This window comes from Trematomus bernacchii, unplaced genomic scaffold (assembly GCF_902827165.1).
Source record: "Trematomus bernacchii unplaced genomic scaffold, fTreBer1.1, whole genome shotgun sequence".
NCBI classification, from domain to species: Eukaryota; Metazoa; Chordata; class Actinopteri; order Perciformes; family Nototheniidae; genus Trematomus; species Trematomus bernacchii.
The window spans coordinates 24634093-24647608 of NW_022987720.1; the positions used below are offsets into that span (position 1 = coordinate 24634093).

The 13516-nt window shown below is 41.6% G+C and overlaps 1 protein-coding gene across 1 annotated transcript; it reads left to right on the forward strand.

Moving 5' to 3' along the window:
* The first annotated feature begins 647 nt into the window (after nt 1-647).
* Nucleotides 648-12967, forward strand: cdr2l (cerebellar degeneration-related protein 2-like). Its single transcript, XM_034143036.1, has 5 exons — nt 648-1016; nt 6419-6531; nt 8813-8961; nt 10239-10403; nt 11357-12967. Exons 1-5 carry the CDS (start codon nt 938-940, stop codon nt 12279-12281), a joined length of 1431 nt encoding a protein of 476 aa, XP_033998927.1. The 5' UTR covers nt 648-937; the 3' UTR covers nt 12282-12967.
* The last annotated feature ends 549 nt before the right edge of the window (nt 12968-13516 follow it).

Sequence of the window (13516 nt, forward strand, 5' to 3'; positions counted from 1 at the left end):
GTGAAACAAGCTTTTGAGAGCCTAGGAATAATATTACTCTTTTATTTTAATTTTATACTGACTTTCTTTGTATTGTAGCCTACTGATGTACAATTAACTTGAGAGCATTACAATGTATAGGATGTTATAATACTATCATATTAAATAAATATGTTGGATATATCATAGTAATAATGACAATAATAATGATCATAGTTATTACTTAATTTGTATAGCACGTGTTTAAACGAGGGCAAAGCGTTAATTTATATAAAATACATGAGAATAAAACAAAAAAATAGTAACATAAGGTTACATTGTTTTGTTTTTTTAAATAGCGGAAGACAATTAAAAATAATTCCGGTCAAAAGAAGGAGTGGCAAAACCGAACCAAAGAATAAAAACAACAAAAAAACAAGTTTATATTTGAAGCAATGATTCAATAATTTGGGAGCTCAAGATTTAAATATAAAGTCAATAAACCACACCTATAATTAGTCACTATGTAGTCACACCTTAGTCAAATATTTGTACGCAGAACAACTTCCAAAAAGGCAGCGATGGTGTTAATGTGCCCACATCCGAGGCAGCATTTCCGACAGCACTTGAACGCAGCAGCAGCTTCAGCCACTGAGCTGCCAACCTGCGTCTCACATCACACACACACACTGAGGAGACACAGAAGAAACACTGTGAGGACAAAGTGTGTGTATCCACCAGCTGGTGCACACACACATTTTTATATCATGTATGAACAGCTACGTCACGTGTTTTTTTATTTCATATCTGCAAACGGTTCAAGGAGCAGGTGCGCTGCCGGGATTTTGAGTCTTCATTTGTCTTGAAGGCTTTCACTGCGCCGCTGTTTGTTGTCACTTCCGGGCGAGTCTGAATTAGCAGATCATCACATCGCCGGTGAAGAAGAGGAGGAGGAAGAAGAAGAAGTTGATGAACATCGATGCTCCGTGCAGGCAGGATGGAGGAGTTTGTGACGGAGGAAGAGGAGCCGTGGTACGACCAGAGGGACCTGGAGCAAGGTGAGCATCTCTCCCATCACTCCCATCACTCCCCCTTTATTAGGCTCCAGTGGGGGGATGTCACAATGCACAGTCACCGGCCGTCTTTTGGGATCTCTTTTTTTATTTTTTACTTCTATTATTCATTTTCCAATTTTACTAGCGACGATTCCTTTTAAGTTGGTCTTTTAATTTGGATTACTAGTATTTATTTCGTTTTTATTATTATTATACAAATTATACATTTGCCATATCTTCACTGTATACTGTGCTATGACAATAAAGCCATTGAATCTGTATGAGTCCCACAGAGGGGACATTTACATTGTTACAGAAAAAGTAAAGGGGCAAAATATGAATAAATAGGCATGCATACAATATTACAGATATAAATTACACATACTACTTTCAAAAAGTACCTATCCAGGTAGACAATAATAAGTACAGTAACAGTATTTTAAAAGTAGTGATAGCAGCCAGATAACAGTAGTGAACAATCAAGTTTATATTGCACAGATATCATATTACAGATTGTAGTAAAGAGATGTAAAAATGATAAAGTGTGGGGGGGGGGTTGCATCTACTGTAAAATAAATGTCATGCGCCAATGCACGCACTATGAAAACTGTAAAGCAGTGTCTCTGTCTGTCTCTGTGTCTCTCTGCTCTCCACCTCCGCCAATTACTATGATCTTGTCAACGATGTTTCCCAGAATAGTCCTGCTGTCTGGCTGAGTGATGCTGTCTCTGTTTCATCTCCATTCTTGCAGGGTCACATCTCAAATCCCACTCCTGTCCTCCTAGCTTTGCCTTTTTAAAAAAAATCCATCTAACATTTTGTATCCACTATGCTGGGTTCTAAGACTGGCTGACAAAGAGGGATGTGATGATCTGGCATTATTTATGGAAAAATACAGAAAAAACTCAGCAATGATTTGTTTGTGACACTTACCTATTTCAATGTCTACCCAGTGAAAGCATTATTTGAACTATAAAGGACATAATAATACAATAATTAGTTATGTGTTCACCCCGGACTTGTTTCACTATGTTCTGATGGTGTGTAACATGCTAGTAATTCCACATTTTTAGCAATGTAACACCTGGTCTATTTTCTGTAACTATAAGGAGATACAGTTATCTTGGAGCTTTGTCACAGTCCTGCTGCAGTCATGCTGCGACCCTAAATGCTACCGAAAGATAATGCAATCCATCAGGAGTGTTTGCCTGATGCAGTGCTATCATCCCTCTCAGTAATGACTTAACCGGATGCACTTTCATCAGCAGTGCATCTCTCCAGTGTGTGTGTCCTGCTGCATCGACCCCTCCCCTGATTACCTGCTGACCCAGAGAACTAAAGCAGCTTTATGTCTCATCATCGTAGTCCGAGAGAGAAGAGACGCAGTTGGATTTTGCCGCTGTGTGTGTCTCATCTCAGCCCCGCAGCTCGAAGCCATTAAGCCCCCCCCCCCCCCGCCCGGCTGATCTGATTAGGGAGCCCCAGACTAGACCTCCTTAGATCAGAGATTTCAGCTTCAGGGTCAAATTGGAGGCTTCGGCCTAACGTCATCCTGCATGAGCTCACCATCAGGCAGGATTTTTGCCCCAGAAATGCTGCTGTTATGCAACTGCTCGCCTGCCAGCTCTGAGATTTGTTGACCTCTGCGTTCATTTTGACAAACATATGAAGAGAGTATGTGCAGATGGCGGACGGGTGATGTCATGTTTGTGTCGGCTGAGGAGCATGTGATCCAACGTGAGGACAGTCAGGGATGGAAGCCATGTAGGGATGCAGCTAGAGATTATCTTCATTATTGATTATTCTAGGGATTATTCTCGTGATTAATCGTTTGGTCTGAATGTCAGAAATGAGTGAAAGATCCATACTAGTTTCTCAAAGTCAATGGGAGGCCTTTTTAATATCTTGTTTTGTCATTAAAAAAAAACCCAAAGATATTTAGTTTATTGTAAAATACAATTGTGAAAATCAGGAAATCTCCATATTTAGGGGCTGAAAACCAAATTATCTGCCATTTTTGCACCAAAAACCACCAAAATAATCAATTATAAAAACAGGAGACGATTTTTCTGTCAATCGACTATTCAATGATCTCCCATCACCTCTAATGTCTCTGCAAAAATCGATTGAATGTCTTTTTTTTGTTTTAATAGCAAACTCATTTTAGATGAAAAGACCAAACAATCACAAAGATGGCAGCTAATTATTTTATGACAATCAACTTATCAATTAGTCGACCAATCGGTGCAGCTCTAGCTTTCTTTATCATGTGACAGCCTTTTGTTTCTTTAGCTGTCTGGTGTTATTTCCTCAGCTCAGCCTCCTCTCAGCTGTGCGCACGATTCTGACATTACATAACTAAGACTTGGCACGTGTCGGCCCTCAGAGGCAGAAACAGTGCAGTGACTGAGCTGAACCCGGGGGGTGATGCTGTGCTCTCTCCTCACACACACTCTCCTCACACACACTCTCCTCTCATTATCACTCTGCAGCTCAGACCAGTGTTTTGTTATAAAGACTGCGTTTTTTGAAACAGGAAGTCACAGCCTGTCCCTGTCTCCCTCGACAGCACTGGAGACAAATGTATCATCATTGGCTGTGAGCTAATGATGCTTGTTAAGTATGTTATATAAAACATTTACACGTGCATACAGTAGCAGTATCTAATCTCTCCCTGTCATTGCTCACGCCCAGGCTTCTGAAGGTTACTTAAAAAAATGTATTACGTTACTAGTTTCCTGATATACAGGCCTAATGATTCTAAAGTTTATCGGCTAGGCCTATGTCATAGTAAGGTTTACAAATTAAAAGCACTACACAGTATTTTTGTCTAAAGTGTTTTTGGGAGTTTTCCTTTCCTGTAGTGTTTTTATTGCATGTACAGCACTTTGGCTTTACCAAAAATCGTTTTTAAAATGTGCTATATAAATAAAACTGGATTTGATTTGATTTGATAGGTTTTTGTGCATGTAAATGGTCTGCTAAGACTACAGACTAAATCCCACGTGTGCTTTTATTGGTTAGGGTTACACATTTGATATGATAGACTAAGGGTCAGGACATCTCTTAGAGGTGGACCAATCACAACAGAGCCGACCAGCTAACCAATCAGAGCAGACTGGGATCAGGGTGTTTCAGAGCACAGGCAGTATGAGAAAAGTAAAGAGCTTTTTGAACATTCAAGCATGTAAACATGTCACAGTAGAGACACAACATACAAATATGATCCTGAAAATGAACATAAAAGCAGCACTATTTCCCACCCAGTGAAAGCATTATTTTAAATATAAAAGCCATAATGAAGATTGGAAGATTTGTGGTTTTTTCATCTTGTTACATGTAATCCATTACTCGCCGAGCCAGCTGACGCCCAGCACTCTGGTGGTCAAACCCTTCCTCCATATCCAGTAATGGTGTCAATGGCTGTCTCTGTGTCCTCCCGTCTCTCCACTCCTCCACTGCTGTGTTGTTCTGCAGAGCCAGCAGGATTCTCCTCCTCCTCCTCCTTCTCCTCCTCCTCCCCATTCCAGCTAGGCTTCTTCTCACCAGACAAGATGAATAATGTATGCTGCAAGCTGTGTTGTAAAAATAACAGCGACTGTTAGGCTGGCGTCTGCTGTGTTTCAGTGAGCAGATGAGTACAGGATCATTAGGATGTGCCATGTTCATCGTTTTGTTTTAATATGGTGCTTGGATGATTATAACTTAAGGCTGGTTGTGTCTTTAATTAATGATGGAAGTGTGTTGTTAGTAGAAAAGCTTTCACGTCAGCATCTCGAGAGAAAAAAGACTGAACATCCGGGTTTAGAACACTTAAGGGATTTAATCAAAAACAGGATGTTATGTTTGGTATTTTAAAGTAATTTCCGAAATGAGGTAGCCTGTTCGTGTAGGGTGGAAATGCTTAATGTTGGTGAATGGACAATAATGAAAGTACTGTACTTAAAGGGGACCTATCATGCAAAATGCACTTTTGTACGTCTTGTATACATGAATATGTGTCCCCGGTGTTCCAGGGAACTCACCAAGTGTCAGAAAACACAACCCTCTCTATTTTCCTCCATACCCAAATCTCTAAAAAAGGGGCTGCAACGGATCTGATAAAAACTGATCCAGATTTGAACACTGTCCTGACGTCAGGACGGTGGCGCTACGGCTATTGGGCCAACTCCACCAATCAGGAGGAGACAGCCACGGCCATTGCCGTTCGAAAGCGCTGGAGACGCTGTAGTACATATGCCAGGCCTGTAGATGGTGCTGTTCTCACTGAATCTGCCCTTGCAAAAACAGGGCTAAAAAAAGTGCAAATTGAGCGAAATGAGGCATGGCTAAAATGCATGATCTGTTTGGTATTTTGAAAAAAGAAAAGTATAAATATGCCTTATATAGGTATGGTCCTACACTATATTATTATAATATAGCATGATAGGTCCACTTTAAGTAAATTATTTAGCTAGTAGTTCTTTGCTTGTGTACTTCTATGTTATGCTACTTTATTCTTCAACTTCACTACATACAGAGAAATAATGTATTTTGACTCCACTATTATCTGACAGCTTTAGTTACATTACAGATGAATAATGGTTTGAGGTTAAAGGAGGCAAAACCTATCCAATATATAACAAAAAGATAAGAAAGAAATTCCTTGAACACTTTGTGTATCAAAACACATAAACTGTTTGTTTATAACAGTACAATGCTACTTGGTGCAACAGTATTATCAATCTTATATAGTCATACCATATATAATCAGATGAAGCAAACAGAGGTCATTTTCCTGCAGAATGGGTTCTTTTACCTTCAATATTTTAGTGAGATTTTGAATGCAAATCCTTTAATCACATTAATGTAGTTGTACTTTTACTTAAAGGTAGGGTAGGTAAGTTTGAGAAACCGGCTCGAGATCGCTAGAATTTGAAAATACACAACCGGAGAAAATCTGCCACTTCCTTACAGAGCCCCTCCTCCAACACACACGAACGCGCACATGACCAATGAGGGCACGAGATAAGTTTGTGCACAGATGGAAGGCTGACAGGCAGGTAGGCCATCCAGTTATTCTAAAATGATTGGTCGTACTTTTTACAGTATTACGGCTTCCACAGATGACATTTTTTTATGGATTTTTTGTCAAAGCACTTAAGATATTCATTGCTATCGGGATGTTAAGAGCATTCCATGGAATATAACAAAAAGTGTATCTCGAGCCGGTTTCTCAAACTTACCTACCCCACCTTTAAGTAACCAATCTGAATACTTCAATCACCACTTTTTAATGAGCACCTCAGCTGCAGTGAGTGCTTCTCTTGAAATCCCTTGAAAAAGTGTTTGCCAGTGAACTCAGATGCCCCTCTCTCACCCCTTCCTCCTGTTTGTGTCTGTGTTTCCTTCTCGCCCCCTGTCAGACCTGCACTTGGCAGCCGAGCTCGGTAAAACCCTCCTGGAACGCAACAAGGAGCTGGAGGACGCCCTGCAGCAGATGTACATCAACAACGATGATCAAGTGCAGGAGATAGAGGTGAGTGTGTCCTACATATTGTTACTCTGGGAGTGTGTTGCAGATAATTAGTGTGAAGCAGGGATAACTTGAAAGAAAAAAGATAAATCAAGGAGCACCAGGAGTGTTTGTTCTGTGGACATGAAAGATTAATGGCTGATTCTGTCGTCTCATCAAAGACTCGACTCATTATTAGTCAGAAGCCTGGCTGAGGATGAGTGTACTCATGTAGACACAGTACATAACTGTGGAAGCTGAAGAATGTAATTTATGTCCCTAAAAATAAAAAATGTCATAGTATGTATAGTATGTCGTAGTAAATGTCATGATTATGTCATAGTACAGTGCATCTGGAAAGTATTCATACCCCTTCACTTTGTTCACATTTTGTTATGTTACAGCCTTATTTCAAAATGGATTGAATTCATTTTGTTTCTCAATATTCCACACATAATACCCCATAATGACAAAGTGAAAACGTTTTTAAAGATTTTTTTGCAAACGTGTTAAAAATAATCAAATGAAATATCACATGTAAATATTCACACCCTTTGCTTTGACACTGGAAATTGAGCTCAAGTGCATCCCGTTTCCACTGATCATCCTTGAAATGTTTCTATAACTTGATTGGAGTCCACCTGTGGTAAATTAAATAGATTGGACATGACTTGGAAAATAACACACCTGTCTATATGAGGTCCCACAGTTGACAGTGCACATCAGAGCACAAACCAAGTCATGAGGTCCAAGGAATTGTCTGTAGACCTCAGAGACGGGATTGTATCAAGGCACAGATCTGGGGAAGGGTACAGAAAAATGTCTGCAGCATTGAAGGTCCCAACGAGCACAGTGGTCTCCATCATTTGCAAATGGAAGATGTTTGAAACCACCACGGCTCTTCCTAAAGCTGGCCGCCCAAACCAAACTGAACATCGGGGGAGAAGGACCTTAGTCAGAGAGGTGACCAAGAACCCGATGGTCACTCTGACAGAGCTCCAGTGTTCCTCTGTGGAGATGGGAGAACCTTCCAGAAGGACAACCATCTCTGCAGCACTCCACCAATCAGGCTTTTATGGCCAGAAGGAAGCCACTCCTCAGTAAAAGGCACATGAAAGCCCCCATGGAGCACCTAGAGTACTCTCAGACCATGAGAAACCAAATTGTCTGGTCTGATGAAACCAAAATGGATCTCTTTGGCCTGAATGCCAAGCATCATGTCTGGAGGAAACCAGACCTGGCCAATACCATCCCTACAGTGAAGCATGGTGGTGGCAGCATCATGCTGTGGGGATGTTTTTCAGCGGCAGGAACTGGGAGACTAGTCAGGATCAAGGGAAAGATGAATGCAGCAATGTACAGGGAGATCCTTGATGAAAACCTGCTCCAGAGTGCTCTGGACCTCAGACTGGGGAGAAGGTTCACCTTTCAACAGGACAACGACCCTAAGCACACAGCCACGATAACAAAGGAGTGGTTTCGGGACAAGTCTGTGGATGTCCTTGAGTGGCCCAGTCAGAGCCCAGACTCGAACCCGATTGAATATCTCTGGAGAGATCTGAAAATGGCTGTGCACCGACGCTCCCCATCCAACCTGATGGAGCTTGAGACAATCTGCAAAGAACAATGGGAGAAACTACCCAAAGATAGGTGTGCCAAGCTTGTAGCATCATACTCAAGAAGACTTGAGGCTGTAATTGCTGCCAAAGGTGCTTCAACAACGTATTGAGTTAAGGGTGTGAATACTTTTGCACATTTGATATTTGAGTTTTTTATTTTTTATCAATTTGCAAAAGTTATTTTAAAACTTTTTTCACTTTGTCATTATGGGGTATTGTGTCTAGAATGTTGAGAAAGCAAATGAATTTAATCAATTTTGAAATATGGCTGTAACATAAGTTGCTGTGGAAAAAGTGAAAGGGTATGAATACTTTCCGGATGCACTGTATATTGTGAGGCAATCATAAAAAACCATAGTATAGTATGACATAATAAATTGAATAAAACGTCATAGTATAGTATTTCACAATAAATATCATTAAAAAGTCATGCCAGAACAAATATAAAAAAGTAGTAGTATAGAATATCACAATAAATGTCATAAAATATTCTTAACATTTAAACTTCACTGGTCACTAGTTTTTATGCATTTTTGGTCACATATTGGTCATGTGTTACAGCTGACTCAAGATGTAGACATATTTTATAGTTCAAATTTGAGTTGATTTTTTATTTACATGTGTGTTGAACTACTAAAGATGAATTTAGTAATGAATCTGTTACTTTTGACCTTGCCTCCTTGCAGTACCTGTCGAAGCAGCTGGAAACGCTACGGGAGATGAACGAGCAGCACGCCAAGGTGTACGAACAGCTGGATGTGACGGCCAGAGAGCTGGAGATCACCAACGAGAAGCTGGTGCTGGAGAGCAAGACCTCGCATCAGAAAATAGACAGGTGAGAACACACAGTATACAAAAACATAGGGCTGTGCAATTAATCGTATTTTAATTGCAATTACGATTTTGGCCTGCCACAATTACGAAAACAACATAATCGAAAAAAACAATTATTTTACTTTGCTAGGTTGTGACAGTGCACTGCAACATATTTGATCTCATTAATTTTGGTCTCATTTATTTGTATTTATATATGTTTAGTAGCTTGGGGAAGTGCGCTCCAAAATATTTGTTGATCTTGTTTATTGGTATTTATTATTTTGATATTATTTATTTAAATGTATCATTTATTTTATTTATTTTTGTATTGGTTTTTCAGTTGAATTATACGTTCAGGGTAATCAACAGTTAAAAAGATACTGTTCAAATTATTATTTGTATTTGTTTTAAAGTTCAATAAATTGATTTTTTCAAAGTCAATGAATAATTGTATTTAATAATCGTGATATCAATTATTGACCCAAATAATCGTGATTATGATTTTTGCCATAATCGCACAGCCCTACAAAAACATGTTCGGAACAAGAGCCATGTCACATATCACCCTCGTCATCATCACATAACGGGCTTTTAAAGGGACGTTTTGAAGCCAAACAAGCATTAACCAACTGAAGGCTTGGACATTAATATTAAAGCTGGGCAATATGGATTATAACAAATATCTCAATGTGTTTTACCAAATACCTCAATATCGATAGTGCCAAGATATTGTAGGGCTCATTATGGGTGCTTTCATAAAATATGTCCACAATGAGATTTTTGATAATCACCAGTAGTTTGGAGAAAATTACTGAATTACAAAAATTAATTATATGTCATCACTTCACTGTAATGCATCCTATAAACCAGGAAAAGGAAATGTAGGAACATATTTGGTCTCATATCAGGATATCATTATAACATTGATATATTGCTAATTGAAAATACATCATAAAACGTTGTAGTAAACACTGCTCCATGTTTGCTGAAGGAACACCAAGTGTGTGTTTACAGGCCTCCTCTACTAGAGCAACTAAAGAGGATTTACATTTTTGCTATCCTTAGCAATTTCATAATCATAATCTGGGATGGAAGTTCTTTACAAATCACATTAGTGGTCTCAATGCTAAAGACTTCAATGGCTGCCTCTGTTCTCTCTGAACAAGCTCCTTCACATTCTCTATGTGGTAACAAGTCACTGCAGCTTTAGGAGAACGCTATGCTCAGAGAGAGAGACATTATTAAGTCACCTTGATTATGATAACAAGCACTAAACAAACATGTGTGTGTTTGCAGGTTGACGGGCACCATGGAGATGCTGCACGGTCAGGTGGAGAGCCTGACCACTCGGGTGGAGGAGCTGCGGACCCTGGAAGAGCTGAGGGTCCGCAGAGAGAAGAAGGAGCGCCGCAAGACTGTGCACTCCTTCCCCTGCCTCAAGGAGCTCTGCACTGCGCCAAGGTCACTCACTGCACTGGGTTTCTTTTCTATTGGACAGTATGCATCAACGAAAAGGCCCTACACTTTATTCAAACAGATACATGTTACAAGTATGCTGCAAATACTTGCTGCATGAAACACAGATATAAAAGTTAATTCTGCAGGAAACCCGGTGGTTTGAGCAAAGTCATTCTCCAGTAATTATCAGACTGATGATGGGATGATTTACTCACAAGACTATTACAGTTTATTATACAGTCATGTGACACAATCGTAACATATTTACTTGAAATGTGACTCTCCATCAAATAAAAAAGTAACATTATATTAATTTTCAGTAACTGACTGCAGAGTGGCAGTAACAGTTGTCTCTGAAGTTTCTGACTTGTGGAATCGAGATGATTTGATGCACTTAAAGGTCTCCTATCATGCTAAACTTTTTGATGTCTTTTATACATAAATGTGTCCCCGGTGTGTCAGGGAACTTACAAAGTGTCAGAAAACAAAACCCTCTCTCTTTTCCTCCGTACCCACGTCTCTAAAAACGGGGGCACAACGGAGCTGATCCAGATTTGCTACCGATATGTCATATTGGAAATGTGGGCTGGCTTTACACCCACATCAGAAACAATGCCCGACGTGTTTTGGACGTAATATGGTCTGTGTTTACATTAGCAGGCATCGCTAACACTCAGAGCTAACCTGTACTGGAGAGAGTATGTGTAAAAAAGCAGGAAATAAAAAAAGGAACTCACCTTGTGGTAAACCCGCAAGAGAAAAAGCATTTGAGCTCCATACTGTTTCAGAAGAAGAAACAGGACACATTTTCTTTTAAAAGTTATGCGAACACCCATTAGTATGTGATTGTTTAATTTGGGTTTATGTGGTCTTTAAATAATTCTTAACAACTAGAACAAATGTATGATTGTGCACTTGTGGAGTATTATTGTAAAAACGTCAACACTTCTTCTCAGGTATGAGGATGGTTTCCTGCTGGCCAACCCGGGCAGTGTGGACCTGGCGGAGAGCCGGCCGCTGGACGAGGAGAACGAGAGACTCAGAGACATCGTGTCCTCCCTACGCTCAGCTGTCTCTGCAGAGCGGTCCCAGCGGGAGGGCACGGAGCGGGAGTGTGCCTCCGTGCTGCAGGAGTTCGAGCGTCTGGAGCAGCGGCTCCTGGGAGCGGAGGGCTGCCAGCTGAGGATCCAGGAGCTGGAGGCGGAGCTGCAGGAGATGCAGCAGCTCCGGAAGTCCAGGGTGTGTCTGATTGGAGGGATGGAGGACAGCCTGGAGACGCTGCTCAGCAACGGCCCCGAGACAGACACCCCGGACGAGGGCGTGGGGCAGGAGGAGGGGGGCGGGGGAGAGGCAGGGGGCTCGGGGCAGCAGGGGGGCCCGGTGAGGAAGAGCTGCAGCGACACGGCTCTGAACGCCATCTCCGCCCGGGACGCTTCGGGCAGGAGGCAGGGCAGCTACGCCACACATGCTAACGGCGTGCGGAAACGCGGCATGTCCATCCTGCGCGAGGTGGACGAGCAGTACCACGCGCTGCTGGAGAAGTACGAGGAGCTGCTGGGGAAGTGCCGGCGCCATGAGGAGAGCCTGTGCCACGCGGGGGTGCAGACCTCCAGGCCCGTGTCCAGAGACCCCTCCATGAAGGACTACAGCATGGTGAGCGCCGGGCCGTCCACATCAGGGGCTGTCGCCGCCATGCTCACGCCGCCTCAAACCCCCTCCACCCCGGAGGCCCTGGAGGGGATCAGCCGGCAGGTGGAGCAGGTGGACAAACGCCTCAGCCAGAACACCCCCGAGTACAAGGCGCTGTTCAAAGAGATCTTCAACCGCCTGCAGAAGACCAAGAGCGACGTGAACTCCAAGTGCAAAAAGGGTCACAAATGAGATTTGAGAGGACTTTTTGTCTTACGTTTGACCACCAGTGACTTAAAGGGTGAATACCTGCAGTCATTGGTTGGGTGATTAATAATGCTTATTGTTAGGGTGAATGGCTGATTTAACTGAAAATGCCTTTTTCTCAGTGACCTTAACTGAAGAATAATCAGGAGGAGATTAGGACAGATTAGTGAGTGATGTAGTTTGTGATTGAGATGTGTTGATGCAGGAATTATTTAACTTCTATTTTTTATTTATGGAAACCAATTAAGCCAAATAATATAAAAAGAGAAACAAGCCGGCTTTGAAACTACTTACAGCATTTAAAGCATGCACCTGTCTAATAAACACTAAGTGCTTAATAAGTCTTTTAAAGCAGGAAGAAACAAACCACACGCTACTGATCAGCTTCAGGTCGCATAAAAGGCGCAACAGTGTGATACTTTAGTGTGTTTGAATTTGTTGGTTCAAATCCTTCAGCTGCCAAAGTGTACTGTGCATACGTGTTACATTTGTTTACTTTCATGGTTTAGTTCAACTTATCTGGTGAATGAGATGAGATGCCTCTGGTGTTTTTACAGCATGCATTACAAGCAGCAGGGATTCGTTTGACATGACAACATTATCAGTTCTACGCCATACTACTACATTGCCATTTAAAATGTTTTCTGTTGATTAAAATAACAAACGTATAATCCATTGTCTTTTTTCTGTTAAAAGAGAATCTATTTTGTTTGTGTTTTTGCCTTTCCTGTAGTGTGTTATAGGTTTGTGCGCATGTAAATGCTCTGCAAAAGCTAAAATCCCAAAGTTCCCTCAAGAGGGAGTTTCTCTCCCACACCGCCCCCCCCCCCTGCCTGAAACGCCTCCATTGGACTCTTGTTTACTTCTGTAATATAGTGACATCACTATGTAACACTATTGGCTAGCGCTCCAACACATTGGGTGTTTCTCAATCGCGAGTAAAGCTGCTTCAGAGCCACTATTTCAAGCATACTACGTCATCGAGTGCCGCCGAAGTACTGTTCCAATCTCCAGCATACTTGGAAATCTACCGAGCCCGGCGTACTCCGTTTGGAGAAATATCGAGGCTGCACATGAGTAGACTCCGCGGTCTTAAAATCCCCACAATGCTTTGCGCACGGACCAATTTCCCCAAATCTGTGGCGGAAGATGTAAGGCGGGGCCTCTCATATGACGCACACCTGCACACTTGCTAGCGTGTTCCACACTTCGTTTTCCGA